Source organism: Mastomys coucha, unplaced genomic scaffold (assembly GCF_008632895.1).
Source record: "Mastomys coucha isolate ucsf_1 unplaced genomic scaffold, UCSF_Mcou_1 pScaffold4, whole genome shotgun sequence".
Taxonomy (NCBI): domain Eukaryota; kingdom Metazoa; phylum Chordata; class Mammalia; order Rodentia; family Muridae; genus Mastomys; species Mastomys coucha.
The window spans coordinates 65312-81533 of NW_022196910.1; the positions used below are offsets into that span (position 1 = coordinate 65312).

A 16222-nucleotide genomic window follows, 5' to 3' on the forward strand; every position below is an offset into this window, starting at 1 on the left:
CAACTTCCTTTATACCAATAAGGTTCTTGACATTTCTCTTCCTGCAAATAGAGCATTCCCAGTACTTCAGCCCTAGGCAGTAATGGAAATGTCTACCCACTCAATAAGATCTATATAGTCCTTGCACATCCTGAATAAAGTGGAATTTCCTCACTGTCATCCAGCATATCCATGACATTCTAAATCCCATACACCACACCATCATGGGCTGGTGGCTAAGGACCTCCAAGGAAGGGGAGACCCATAATCCAAAAAATAATGGATGACAACATAAATATCAGTTTCACTTGTAATAAATTTTATTATTCAAATTGTTCCTGAATCCTTGGACGACAATGTTTACAATTTGTAAATGAGACATTATTTTAATGATGACCTGCTTCTACTAATCTTACTCAAGTCTCAGAAAGATAGCTCAATGGGAAAAATGTATGTGGAATGCAAAGCTTTACGATACTGATTAGGTTCATGAACTTTTACCAGTGTGAATTCTGTCAGGTTTCTGAAAGTTGCTACAACATGCAAAGGCTTTATCACATTGATTATATTCATAAGCTTTTTGTCCAGTATGACTTCTTTCATGCCTATGAAGGTGACTATTCTGTAAAAAGACTTTACCACACTGTTTACATCCAAAGTGCTTCTCTCCAGTATGTCTTTTTTCATGCCTGTGAAGGTCACTTTTGCATGCAAAGGCTTTAAAACATTGATTACATTCATAGGGTTTCTCCCCAGTATGACTTCTCTCATGCCTGTGAAGATGACTGTTCTGTGAAAAGGCTTTACCACATTTATTACATTCATAAGGTTTCTCTCCGGTATGACTTCTTTCATGCCTTTGAAGATTACTGTTACGCCCAAAGGCTTTACCACATTGACTACATCCGTAGGATTTTTCTCGAGTACAGTTTATTTCATGACGGAAAAGATGACGATTCTGTGCAAAGGCTTTACCACTCTGATTATATCCACAGGGCTTTTGTCCAGGAAGACTTCTTTCATGACTGTGAAGATCACTCTTCTGTGCAAAGGCTTTACCACATTGTTTGCGTCCATAGGGCTTTTCTCCAGTATGACTTCTTTCATGCCTTTGAAGATTACTGTTGCACCCAAAGGCTTTACCACATTTATTACATCCATATGGCTTCTCCCCAGTATGACTTCTTTCATGCCTTTGAAGATGACTATTACGTGAAAAGGCTTTACCACATTGATGGCATTCATAGGGTTTCTCTCCAGTATGACTTCTTTCATGCATTTGAAGATAGCTGTTACATGCAAAGGCTTTACCACACTGATTACATCCATAGGGTTTCTCTCCAGTATGAATCTTTTCATGCCTATGCAGATGACTTTTATATGCGAAAGCTTTACTACACTGATTACATTCAAAGGGTTTCTCCAAATTAATTCTTTCATGTATTTGAAGACAACTGGGACAGGCATAAGTATTACCACATTGATCATATCCATAATTTTTCTCTCTAGTATGAGATCTAGGAACTTGATGAAGACTATGACTTGCAAAGGCTTTACCACTTTGATCATCTTCATAAAGTTCTATTTCCAAATGAGTTCTTTTGTGTAATTTTAAAGATGAATTAGATCTAAAGTCTTTATCATGTTGATTCCATTCATAGGGATCCTCTTCACTATTGGATCTTTTGTGTGTTTGAAGATGGTTAAAGCCTTTAGTACATGGCTCAAATTTATCACTTCCTTTTCCCACCAGAATTTTTTCACATTCCAGAAGAGAACTGGAAGAGCTCAGGGTTTTACCACACTGGTTATATGCATTATATTTTCCTATACTGTGAGTCACATGACAGGTGCAAAGTGAATCAGTATAGACAGATGAATTTCTGCATTCCTTGTACTCATGAGGTTTCTCTCCAGTGTGAGTTTGGTGATGCACTGCCATGGAAGTTGGAAAACCAGTTAATTGTAAATCTGTGTCACAGTCATCATGTCTTCTCATAGTGGAGACTATTACATATTGTCTAATTGTTCTGGGAGAGAAAGGGGTACATTGCTTCTTTTTATATTGCTTATCCTCACATGGCTTGTGTCCAGAGTGACAGACGATATACCTATTAAATGAAAGATAACAAATAAAAGATTTTTACAATGCATTTATGTCTCATAGATATAAATAGGTATAGAGATTCAGGCTTGTCAACCACAACAGCATTCTATTCTTTCATGAACTGTTCCTCTTACTAAACTAGGAAAAGTCAATATAAGTGTATGAGAGACACTAGTTTTAATATGCATGATTTGCTTATAAAAGATCTTAGGTATACATTAATCTCCTTATCAATATGTATGCCTTTTACCATAATTAGGTAATAAGAAACTAAGTGAATAGACAGCTCTACATAATGGTCTCACATGTATATGACTAAAATTGTGACATCAGTTCCCACATTGTTTCCTAGTCTCAATTCATTCCTTTTGTGTGGGGGTGGGATGGAAGATGAGACCAGGTTTCTCTTCATAGAAAGAGAAACCTTCCTAGATGTCCTGAACTCACTCTGTAGACCAGGCTAGCATCCATTTCTTAGAGACCTGCCTGCCTCTGCCTCCTGAATGCTGGGATTAAATGTATCAGCCACTAGTGCCAGCTTCTTGTTTTGCTTCTCTCTTTGTTAAGGTTTCCACTGCTATAAAGAGACACCATGACCACAGTAACTCTTAAGTTTACTCCATTATTGTCATAGAGGGAAGCATGGTGCCATACAGGCAGGTATGCTGCTGGAGACAAGAGCTGAGCGGTCTACATCTTAATTCTGAAGCAGCAGAAGGAGATCCTGTATCACTGGAGATACTGTATCACTGGGCGGAGCTTGAGCACAGAAGACTTCAAAGCCTACCTCCACAGTGACACGATTCCCCCCAACACAGCCACACCTCCTAATACTGTCAATCACTGTGAGCCAAGCATTAAAACCCATGATTCTATGCAGGGCATACCAGTTCAAACCACCACAATTTCTTAAAGGAATGTTCTATATACAATGATCATCAAACTGACATTGAGATAAATGCTGTTGCAAGATTTTAATAATTAGCACAAAGCTGTGCTTATTTATACTGCTGCTTTTCATTTCCACCTGAACCCATGGCGAGTCAGAGAGCCTGGTCCACTCCCTGACCCCACAAGCTACCTCTCTCCCATAATCCAGAGCACAGCATACCTGTCTCCCAGGAGGTCTTTCTGTCTGAACCAGGAACACAAATTAACATGTCTGTTTGCAGACCCCAAAGCCAGCCTGTCTCCTAGGAGGTCTGTCCTATCTAGGGACACAGGACACAGGAACACAGGAGGCCTGCTTTAACCAGGGACACAGGAGCCCTGCCCTAACCTGAGACACCATTATGTGGTTCTCAGGAGGTGGGCTATAACCCAGGTCACACAGCTTTACCTGTCTCCAAGGAGGCCTGCAACAGTCTGAGAAACCCAGGCCAGTTAAAACCAGAGATATACAGATGGCAAAAGGTAAGCACAATAACATAAGCAACAGAAGCCAGTAAAATATGGAGCCATCAACAACCCAGTTCTCTTACCACAGCAAGCCCTGGACACCTGAAGAGCAAGATTCTGACCTAAAATTCCATTTCATGAAGATGATAGAGGCCTTTAAGGAAGATATAAATAACTACATTAAAGAAATACAGGAAAACACAAGCAAACAGGCAGAAGCCTTTAAAGAGGAAGCAAATGGATCTGTTAAAGAAATACAGGAAAATACAATCAAACAGGTGAAAGAATTGAACAAAATAATACAAGACCTAAAATGGAAATAGAAAAAATAAAGAAGTCACAAATGGAGGTAACCCTGGAGATGGAAAACCTGGGAAAGAGATCAGGATCTACGGATGCTAGCATTAGCAACAGACTACAAGAATGGAAGAGAATATCTCAGGCGCAGAAGATACCAGAAAAGATATCAACACATCTGCCAAAGTAAATAGAAAGGGTAAAAAGTTCCTAATCCGAAACATCCAGGAAATTTGGGACAAAATGAAAAGACCAAACCTAAAATTGATAGGAGTGAGAGAAGATGAAGATTCCCAGTTCAAAAGGCCAGAAAACATCTTCAACAAAATCTTAGGAAAAAAACTTCCCTAACCTAAACACTAAATGCATAGAACAAAGAAAGGATATTAAAAGTAACATATGAAAGCAGACCTATCAGAATTACCCCAGACTTCTCAGCATAGACTCCAAAAGCCAGAAGATCCTGGATAGATGTCATCCAGAAACAAAGAGAACACAAATGCCAGCACAGGATACTATATCCAGCAAAATTCTCAATCATCATTGTCTTAGAGTTTTGCTGCTGTGAACAGACACCATGACCAATGAAAGTCTTAAAAAGGATAACATTTAATTAAGGCTGGTTTACAGGTGCAGAGGTTTAGTCCATGATCATCAAGGCAGGAGCATGGTAGCATCCTACCAGGCATGCATGGTGCAGGAGGAGCTGAGAGTTCTACATATTCATCTGGAGGCTGCTATAAAAACACTCATTTCCAGGCAGCTAGGGTGAGGGTCCTAAGCCCACACCCACAGTGGCACACCTACTCCAGCAAGGCCATACCTCCTAATAGCGCCACTCCATGAGTCAAACATATATAAACTATTAAAATCACAGATGGATAAAACAAGATACTGTATGACAAAACCAAATTTAAACAATATCTTTTTACTAATCCAGCACTACAGAGGATATTAAAAGCAAATCTTCAACACAAGGAAACATTACACTCAAGAAACCACAAGAAATTACTTATTTCACAAGAAACCCAAAGGAAGAGACTCACAAACACATAAATACCATCTCCAAAAACAAAAATAACAGGAACTAACAATTATTGGTCTTCAATGTCTCTCAATTCCTCAATAAACAGAAACAGGCTAACAGACTTGAAAAGGGAAAAAGAGCTTGCTGCCTGCAAGAAACACAGCTCAGCAACAAAGGCAGACACTATTCAGAGTAAAGGGCAGAAAAATGTTCTCCAAGCAAATGGGCCCAAGAAACAAGCTGGAGTCACCATTTTAAGATCTAATAAAATACTTTCATCCAAAAGTTATCAAAAGATATGGGGTGGGATACTTCATACTCATCAAAAGAAAACTCCATCAAGATGAAGTCTGAAGTCTGAACCTCTAAGGGCACCACGTTCATAAAAGAAACTTTACTAAAGCTCAAACACACACTGACCCTCACACAATAATAGTGGGAGGCTTCAACACCCCACCCTTACCATTAGAAACAGAAACTAAATAGAGACACAGTGAAACTCACAGAAGTTACGAACCAAATGGATTTCACAGATACCTGCAGAACATTCCACCTCCTAAAAAGAAAATAAACTTTCTTTTTAGCACCTCATGGAACCATCTCCAAAACTGACCATATAATTGGACACAAAACAAGCCACAACAGATACAAGAAGACTGAAATAATCCCATATATTCTATCAAACTACCACAGATGAAGGCTGGATTTCAATAACAACAAAAACAACAGAAAGCCCACATACTCATGGAAACTGAACAACCATCTACTCAATGATAACTTGATAAGGGAAGGAATAAAGAAATTAAAGACATTCTAGAATTCACTGTAAATGAAGGCACAGCACACCCAAACTTATGGGATATAATGAAAGCAGTGCTAAGAAGAAAATTCATAGCATTAAGTGCCTTCATGAAGAAACTGGAGAGATACTACACTAGTAAGTTAATAGCACACCTGAAAGCTCTAGAATAAAAAGAAGCAAACACTCCCAAGAGGAAGATGGCAGGAAATAATCAAACTCAGTTCTGAAATCAACCAATTAGAAACAAAGTGAACAATACCAAGAATCAACAAAGCCAAGTGCTGATTCTTTGAGAAAAAAAATCAAAAAGAGATAAACCCTTAGCCAAACTAAATAAAAGGCACAGTGGCAGTATCCAAAAGAACAAAATCAGAAAAGGGAGACATAACAATGGAAATTGGGGAAATTTAAAAAATCAGCAGATCTTACTACAAGTCTCTATATACCAGACAAAACTGGAAAATCTAGATGAAATGCATGATTTTCTACACAGATACCACATACCAAAGTTAAATTATGATCAGGTAAACAATCTAAACAGTTCCATAACCCCTAAGGAAATAGAAGCAGCCATTACAAATCTCCAACAAAATCTAGCCAAGGATCAGATGGTTTTAGTGCAGAATAAGAAGAGCTAATATCAATACTCCTCAAACTATTCAACAAAACAGAAACAGAAGGAATGCTACCTACTTCCTTCTATGAAGCCACTGTTACTGTATCACCTAAACCACACAAAGACCCAACAAAGAAAGAGAACTTCAGACTAATTTTGCTTATAAATACAGATGCAAAAGTACTCAAAAAATTCTTACAAACCAAATCCAGGAACACACCAAAACCATCATTCACCACAATCAAGTAGGCTTCATCCCAGGGATGCAGGGATGGTGCAATATACAAAATTCCATCCATGTAATCCAGTATATAAACAAACTCAAAGAAAAAAAAAATCACATGATCATGTCATTAGATGCTGAAAAAGCCTTTGGCCCCTCTTCATTTTATACATCTTGGAGAGATCAGAAGTTCATGGCATATAACTAAACATAATAAAAGCAATACACAGCAAACTAACAGCCAGCATCAAATTAAATGGAGAGAAAACAGAAGCAATCCCACTATAATTAGCACAAGACAGACTGCCCACTCTCTCCCTATCTATTCAATATAGTATTTGAAATTCAAGCTAGAGCAATTAGACAACAAAAGGAGATCAAGAGTATACAAATTTGAGAGGAAAAAGTCAAGGTATTACTATTTATGGATGATCTATTAGTATACACGAGTGACCCAAAAAGGAAGTTGAGAACTCTTACAACTAATGAACAACTTCAGCAATGTAGCTGGATATAAAATTAACTCAAACAAATCAGTAGCCTTCCTTAATACAAATGATAAATAGGCTGAGAAAGAAATTAGAGGAAAAATACCCTTCACAGTAGCCACAAATAATATAAAATATCTTCGTGCAACTCTAACCAAGCAAGTAAAAGGTCTATATGACAAGAACTTCAAGTCCCGAATAAACTGAAGAAGACATCAGAAGATGGAAAAATGTCCATCTTACACAAAGCATCCACAGATTCAGTTCAATCTCCATAAAAATTCCAACACAATTCTTCAAAGACATGGAAAGGACAATTCTCAACTTCATATGGAAAAACAAAAAGCCCAAGATAGCCAAAACAATCCTGAAAAACAAAAGAACTTCTGGGAGAACCACCATCCCTGACCTCAAGCGGTATCATGGCACTGGTACAGAGAACTACAGGTCCATCAATGGAATAGAATTGACAATCCAAAAATAAGACCAAATACCTACAGACATTTGATCTTTGACAAGAAGCCAAAACCATACAGTGGCAAAATGAAAGCATCTTTAACAAATGGTGCTGGTCTAACTGGTAGTCTCTATGTAGAAGAGTGCAAATTGATCCATTTATCACTTTGTACAAAGCTCAAATCCAAGTGGATCAAGGACCTCAACATAATGCCAGATACACTGAATCTAATAGAAGAGAATGTGGGAAATAGCCTTGAACACATTGGCATGTGGGAAATTTTCCTGAACAGAATACCAATGGCTCAGGCTCTAAGATCAACAATTGATAAATGAGATTTCATGAAACTGCAAAGCTTCTGTAAGGCAACAGGACAAAACAGCAACCTACAGATAGGGAAAAGATCTTCACTAACCCTACGTCCAACAGAGGGCTAAAATCCAAAATATATAAAGAACTCAAGAAATTAGACTCCAACAAACTAAGTAAAGCAATTAAAAATGGGGTACAGAGATACACAGATAATTCTCAACAGAGGAATCTCCAATGGCCAAGATGCACTTAAAGAAATGTCTAACATCCTTAGTCATAAGGGAATTGCAAATCAAAAGGACCCTGAGATTCCACCTTACACTAATCAGAATGGCTAACATCAAAAACTCAAGTGACAGCACATGCTGGTGAGGATGTGGAGAATTGTGGAGAAAGAGGAATACTCCTCTGTTGCTGGTGGGACTGCACTGGGTGCAGACAGTCTGGAAAGCAACCTGGCGGTTCCTCAGAAAATCGGAAATAGTTCTACCTGAAGATCACTCCTGGGCATATGCCCAAAGGATGCTCCACCAAACCCAAAGGACAGGAAAATTTCCCACTGCTGTGTCTATAGCAGCCTTCTTCACAATAGTCAGAAGATAGAAACAACCCAGATGTCTCTCAACTGAACAATGGATACAGAAAATGTAGTTTATGGGGCTGGAGAGATGGCTCAGCGGTTAAGAGCACTGACTGCTCTTCCAGAGGTTCTGAGTTCAATTCCCAGAAACCACATGGTGGCTCACAACCATCTGTATTGGGATCTCATGCCCCCGTTGGTGTATCTGAAGGCAGCTACAGTGTACTCCCATACATAAAATAAAATAGATATATATATATATAGATATATATATATATATTTACACAATGAGATACTACTCAGCTATTAAGAACAAGAACATCATGAATTTTGAAGGCAAATGGATGGAATTAGAAAATAAAATCCTGAGTGAGGTAACCCAGACCAAAAAGGACATGTGTGGTATGTACTCACTGATAAGTGGATATTAGACAAAATGTACAGAATATCTACAATACAACTCACAGACTGTATAAAGTTTAACAAGAAGGAAGTCCAAAGTGAGGATACCTCAACCTCACTTTGAAAGGGGAATAAAACAATCATGGGAGGCAGGGGGAGGGAGAGGAGGATCATGTATGGGGCAAGACAGAAGAGAAGCCCAGAGGACCATGAGAATGAATGGAAATATGCAGCTGGGGTTGGGGGGTGGGGTGGGTGGCACAAGAAGGCAACCCCTAGAAAGTCTCAGAGACCTGGGATGTGAGAGGCTCCCAGGACTCAATAGGGCTGACCTTAGCCAAAATGCCCAACAGTCAGGAGATGGAACCTGAAGAGACCATCTCCATTAGACAGACAAGGCCCCCAGTGGAGAAATGGGGCCACCCACCTACCTTCAAATTTTTTGACCCAGAATTGTTTCTGTCTGAAGGAAATACAGGGACATAAATGGAGCAGAAACTCAAGGAAATGTTATCAAGTGACCAGCCCAACTTGGGAATCCATCCCACATGTACACACCAAACCATGACACTATTCCTGATGCCATGTTGTGCTTGCAGACAGGAGCTTAGCATGGCTGTCCTCTGGAAGGGTCTATCAGCAGCTGACTGAGACAGATGCAGATACTTACAGTCAACCATTTGACAGGAGGTTGGGGACCCCTAGGAAGATTTAGGGGAAGGATTGAAGGAGCTGAAGGGGATGGCAACCCCACAGGAAGAACAACAGTATCAACTAACTGGGACCCCTCGGAGCTCCCAGAGACTAAGCCACCAACCAAAGAGAGCTGGTCAGTGGCCCCCAGCACATTTGTAGCAGAGGATCGCCTTGTCTGGCCTCAGTGGGAGAGGATGTGCCAAATCCTGTAGAGAATTGATGCCCCAGGGAAAGGGGATGCTGGGGAGGGTGAGAGGTAGGGGTAGGTGTGTGGAAGTATAAGCACTCTCTCAGAAGCAAAGGGGAGGGGGAGGGGTGAAGAACTCTGGGAGGAGGGACAGGGAAGGGAGACAATATTTGGAATATAAATAAGTAAAATTATTAAAAATATATGATCATTTCAAGAACCATTTTTCATGAGAAAATAAATTTAAAAACTTTAGGGCATATTAATATTTCTTCAGAGTCATATATATGTATATATGTATATATATATCAGCTTGCATATGAAAGTTACCTTTCATGTCTTCCAGAACGTTTACAATGTTCTTCAATATTGTAGTCTTCCCATTTATAGCCTAAAATACAGTACCAGAAAACGTATATTAATGAAAATCATGTAAAACTGAAATTACTATCTTCAGTGAATCTCAGATCAATTCCTGATTAATTCATCAGGTTAAAACCATAGAAGAATACCAATCTCCAAGAAACACTTGTCCCCTTGTTTAGATCTTACCTATAGCCGTGAGGTTCCTGCAGGTCTCCAGCATCACATCTCTGTAGAGACTCTTCTGGGAAGGACCCAGCAAAGCCCACTCTTCCTGAGAGAAGTTCACATGCACATCCTCATAGGTCACTGTAGCCTAAAATAGCCACACATGCACATAATAGAAATGGTGAGACTGACTGCACTGTACATGTACATTTCACTGAGAATATATTTACATAATTCTATCTTCTAGCCATATTAATTCCATGTAATAGAATTTCAAATGTACTCACCAACTCATAAATATATAATAAAATACAAACTGATAAATATGTAATAAAAACTATATAATAAAATAAAAACTGAGGATGGTGCTATCTATTTCTATGCCAATTGAATAGGATTTAGCACTGCAGGAGAAAATGCATAGCAACATATGCATAGAGACATATAACAGCAACACTATTTAGTAAATATCAGCAAAATTGTATCAAAACTATTAACTTCAAAAAAGAATGGACAATATGGACTTGGTGGTGCATGCCTTTAATTCCAAACTGCAGGAAAAAGAAAAAAGTAAAATTGCTTTCCAGGATAGCCTGATCTATGTAGAGAGTTCCTGGATAGCCAAATGTACACAATGAGACCCTGTCTCAAATGAACCAAACAGAAAGATAGGGAGGGCAGGGGCTCACTTGAATTTCCTCCAACAATTTAAACATTCACTGCAATTCTGTACTCGTTTATCAAAACCTGGAGTTACCCCCTTTTAAACTGTAAAGCTAATCTGATATTCCCACAAAGGAATATATTTTTAACAAGTTACAGATCAAAGGGTTCACAAAATTATTAGTATGGTAAATACGTACCCTAAAGATGAGTCAACAGATCAGATCACCTACTGCTTTGAAGAAGACCTGGATGGATCTCCCGCACTCACTTGGAGGCTCTAGCCATTCCTAACTCCACGTCAAAGGCATCTAAAGCTCTCTTCTGACTTTAGTAAACAGCAGTACACAGTGGTACAAATCCATATACGCATACAAGCAAAAGTGTCATGCACATCTCAAAAATTACAAAGAAGTCCTAGCCGTCTTCTCTGGATAAAAGGCCACAACATTTGTGGAGGTCCAACTAATACCCAAAGGCTAGACCTGCGATCTCTTAAAGGGTAGAATAGTACAAAAGTCAGGAGACTCCTAAGGGATGCACAACCTGAGGTGTTCAAGGTTCTCAGGGCTTCCTTTGATAACTGGCTTCAGAGGGATCTGAGACCTCCACCCCAAAAGGGAAAGTTAGAAAGCCACCTGTTCTGTTACCTCTGAAGGTAACTCTGTTTGGACACATAGGAGGCAAATAGGACAGTGGCTGACCCAGTGTCCTTGAACCACTTGAGATGTCAGTGGGTGTCTCTGCCTGGTTCAGGTGTATGAATGTGTGATGGCTGTTTTTACTGTGTGTGTGTGTGTGTGTGTGTGTGTGTGTGTGTGTGTGTACATCTTTCTATGTGTTTCTATTCATTTTGTTTTGTGTTGATCGGTGGCATTCTCTGGTGTGAAACCCTCCTCCACATGGTTTAACACCTATGTTCCCTCCTCTTTGGACTCAAATCCTACTGGCTCTGTCAGGTCACCCAAAGAAGGGGAAGGGGAGAGAAGGAGGGGGGGGAAAGGAGGGGACCGGAAGAGAAGGGAAAAAAAGGAAAGGAGAAGAAAAGTGCCCATCTTTTCCACCCCAAGACCAGGATCACTTGCTTTGTTTGTTGTTGTCGCTAGACTCATGCTCACACTCAGGGCTGGCCACTGTGTGGAGGTGGGGAGAGGCCAGGCCTCCCATCCACACCCCAGACACCTAGTCATAACACACACAGGGAAAGGGAGAAATCACCCCTCCATTCTGCCCACTCTAAGAGTCCTAGGGAGGGGGAAATGTCCTTCTGAGCTAAGACATTCTTTTTCCTAACCTATGTCTCCTTTCCAACAAGTGATCCATAAAACCCACCATTCTCTGAAAAAAGTAAAAGCTCTGCCCTTGCCCTGGGCAGGGAAACTGCTCCCAGGCAACAGTGCCTGGACAGAACAAATATTCCCTTCTGCCCAAGACGAAGCAATTTCACTAAGAACTTCTTAGGAAGATTAAAGACAGTTGCTAAAAAGATCTGCTTTGTCACCAACCGGCTCCAGATATTAGAAAAAAATATTAAAAGAAAAAAAAAAAAGATTCCAGGTGCTGGAGATGGCTCAAAACCTATTTAACAAAAGAAACTGAGTATTGGGGCAAGAACTTCTCCATAAACTCAGAGCCACTATCGCCTGCTCTGATAATGAGACATATTTATACTTAAGAAGACAAACAAGGTCGGGATCATATATTCACAGCAGCACATGATACGGCGAGCCCCTCCCCGAGAATCGCCTGTTAATGCCGGTGTGACCCAGGACGAGGCCCTACTTCTGGCCCACATTCCAGCACCGTTTAAGAATCCCACAGCCAAAAATTCTGCTACCCTGCTGTCTAATAACAGAGATGCCAGTCTATGACTGTCAGGAAATAAAAGATGAAACCAAGTAAGTGGGAACTGCAGCACTTACTGAAATAATTTGGGTCCCAGGCAGCTCGTCCCAGAAAGCAGGTCTGACTAACCTGATCCAGGCTCTCAGGGGGGAACAGGAGCATACACCACCAAATACACAGGCAATCACAATGCTTTCACTACCAGGCACGTCCACAGTATGATCTACAGAGAAAGAGGGCTTCTCACCACAGAGGGAAAGGACATTTAAAAACCGTGGCCCTCCTAGACTCTTTTTGGCTTCCCTTACAAACTGCAGTCTTCCACTCCTGGACTTCTGTCCTAGCAGCCACACAAAAGGGCCTAAGATCAATGGAGCCTGCGGATATCCTGAGGACATACCAGGACCACCACCTGCCTGAGACTCCAGGATAAAGAAGAAATGCACAGCTCAAACCCACAAGTAGATGGAGGAAACCAGAGCAAAAAAGATCATTCTCCCCAAAACAACTGATAGGACTGTTGGTAACTAACCTTCAACAAGCTACCCAGCTGGGATCCACAAAGCTTTCTGAGTTGCCCAAGCCAAGGTATGTTATACTGGACAGCCTAGTCCGGGACATCTCAGCCAGACGCCAGGTCTGTGCTCAGATGAATCAAAAACAAAGAGCCCTTACCCAGAAATGGGTCCAAATGAGAGAACAGATCCCAGAGAACTCTGGGAGAACTGACTTCACCAAGCTCTGGTCTGACTGGGAGGGTAAAAATACTTGCTAGTTTTTATACATTTTTCCAGGTGGGTAAAAATGTCCCCCACCTGCACTAAAACTACTTTAAGGTACTTTAAGGCACTTTTTAGTACCTTAAAAAGCTCTCCCAGGAACTGGTCCCCTGATTTGGCCTCCCCCAGCAATGGAGTCCAACAATGACCTGGCCAAAAATCTCTCAATTAATAGCTAGAGCTTTAGACATGGATTGAAAACTTCATTCTGCATATAGACCTCAGAGTTCTGGCCAGGTAAAAAGAATAAGCAGGACATTAAAAAAAATAAAAACCTGTAACAAAACTCTCATTAGAGTCTACCAGAGTACGGAGAGGCCTCCTTCCTTTGCTTTACTTTGGTCAGCTGCACCCCACGGAGTGGGGGATGTACTCCACTATGAGACTTTGTTCATAAGACGTTCTCCATTCTTTCACAGGCTCAGAGACTGCAGCTGGCAGAAGTCTCCCAACCATTCTTTCTGTAATCACCACAGGCACACCAGTCCTCCATGAAGACTACTGGACTACCTGAGAGAAGCAGCCCATCTCCGTGTCCACCACCAGTTTGCCCTCGTTGTAGTCCAACGATACTGAGTCACGTGAGTAGCCAAAGGGACACTAGAACTAACCTGGACGAACCCTAAAAGGTGACTCTCTCCACTCCTCTGGCAGTGAAGGTAGCTGGTATTACACCATGGATCCTCCACAACCAGACCAAAGTGTGGATGCCACAAACGCTGCCAAATGACTGTCTCTTGAGCATGGACCCATTAAAATGAAAGTTTCATCTGCTCTCCAGTCCCTTCCACTCCTTGCTCCTCCACCTTTACTGAAGTCTTATGTTTGGCATGAATACAAGAGCCATGGCCCAACCCCAACTCAGGTCCAACCCCTCAGGCCTGGACCTGGGAACTAATACAGACATAGGGAGGGGTTTACCTAGTATACCTACAGACCAACAACCAATATTCATTCTGACCTGTGCTCGCCGATGCCCACTTTAAATGTATAACTGTATTACAGAAAGGAAAGACATGGAGGCTTGTCTTTTGACAGAGGAAAATAAGAGTGTACAATTCTATGTATGCCCTGCAGCTGAACCCCCTAGTTGCCAAAGAAGGGAGTTTCCATTAAAAGGGGGAGGGGGCTGGTTCTAACACTGGGGCTTAACAGAAAACTCCCTTTAAAGAGACTCTGGCCCTGGGGAAAGAGGGAAAACTGGAGAATAAGATTCTATGCCACAGGAAGGAACCCTGGAGATGGAGTTAAACATTCCCAGGCAGCATTCAGCCAAGATTGTTGGCTATGCTCACACACCTGACCCCTGTCACACTACAAGTGGATAGGAACTAATCAGACTAACAGCTCATTGACTGACAAAACTCACGATGACTAGGGCCAGCCATTGATGTTCTACTTCATAGATTAATTCATCTGGACGACGACAACATTGCCAAGCCTTCTAGACTACTTTGTGGACAAATATTAATGGCTTGACTAAATGTGCCTCTTCTGATGCTTTCCGAACTAAGCAGAAGGGTTGATCGGGATGAAATAGTATTAAAAGTTTGCTTCTCAATTAAAACAAGTTAGATTCCCTTATAAAAATGACCCTACAAAATTGAAAAGGCTTAGATTTACTTCTCACGAGATAAAAGAAAATTATGTCTTGCTTTTGGGGAGAAAAAAAAGCCTACTGTTTCTTCGCTAATTACGATCAGGAGTGATTTAAAATACCTTCCCAGGTTTAGGGAAATAATTGATACTAGTCTCTGTACTCTTGGTCCCCTAGCGAAGTAACCTGCTTTCAGTACTGACTGAAATTTTCATTTTCATTCCGATTGGATTAACAGTGGGGCCCTGCATCTTAAACTGAAATAGAACGAATCCATTATTTGACTCATTCACTAAGACCAGTAGGGAATATAATACATGGCCCCAGACCTTAGCACAACTGACGCCATGATGGCAGTACCATTCAGGCTCTAAACTCAGCATAGACAGCACCACCTACAAAGGCCTAATCCATCAATGTCTGTAGTTATGTAGTCTTCACTAACTAACCTGGCTCTTTGGCTTCTAAAGTTCCACTTCTGGCTTACTGTTCCTCTTAACTGAAGTTTGTCAATCCAGAACATGGGTTTGTGCTTAAAAGCTCCTTTGGAAAAAGGCTCAGGGATAAACTGGGATGGGCTCGCCTTAACTGGGAGCTGTGCTAACTATGAATAGAAAGCAACCATGTGGTTTGCTACCATCTTGGCTATTATGTCACTATCAGATTACAACAATACAGACTTTGAGCTACAGATTCAGCAAAAGTCCAGTGAAAAGCCTAACAATTTATGCTCCAACAACAGAAACTGATGAGAAAAGGTAATCATGAATGAAAAGTGATCAAGGAGGGGCTGGAGAGATGGCTCAGTGGTTAAAAGCATTGACTGGTCTTGTAGAGGTCCTGAGTTCAATTCCCAGCAACCACGTGGTGGCCCACAACCATCTGTAATGAGATCTGATGCCCTCTTCTGGTGTTTCTTTAAGAGAGCAATAGTGTACTCATACATAAAATAAATAAATAAATCTTTAAAAAAAAAGAAAAAAGAAATACATGCAGGTGAAACACCAATGCACATAAAAATTAAAAAATTCTTTAAAAAATAAAAATGATCAAGGTGAGATTGAATATTAAACACTGTAACATCCTCTGGCTTCAATTTTTGAATCCAACTGTAATAAAGGCTGTACTGTCGCTGCGCAGTAGTGGTCCATACCTTTAATCCCAAGCTGAGGGAAGAAAAGGCAAGTGGATTTCTGTGAGTTCCAGGCCATCCTAGTCTACACAGAGAAACTCTTG

The 16222-nt window shown here is 40.7% G+C and overlaps 1 protein-coding gene across 1 annotated transcript in view; it reads right to left on the minus strand.

The window, feature by feature from the left end:
* Positions 1 to 277: 277 nt before the first annotated feature.
* The window catches only part of LOC116076317 (zinc finger protein 431-like), a 16776-nt gene continuing 831 nt past the window's right edge, over positions 278 to 16222 (minus strand). The window contains exons 2-4 of the mRNA XM_031350038.1: positions 10124 to 10250; positions 9902 to 9962; positions 278 to 2090 (exon numbers count right to left, since the gene is read on the minus strand). Of these exons, the coding sequence (XP_031205898.1) occupies positions 467 to 2090; positions 9902 to 9962; positions 10124 to 10250 (1812 nt within the window). The 3' untranslated portion in view covers positions 278 to 466. The remainder of the gene's footprint in view (positions 2091 to 9901; positions 9963 to 10123; positions 10251 to 16222) is intronic.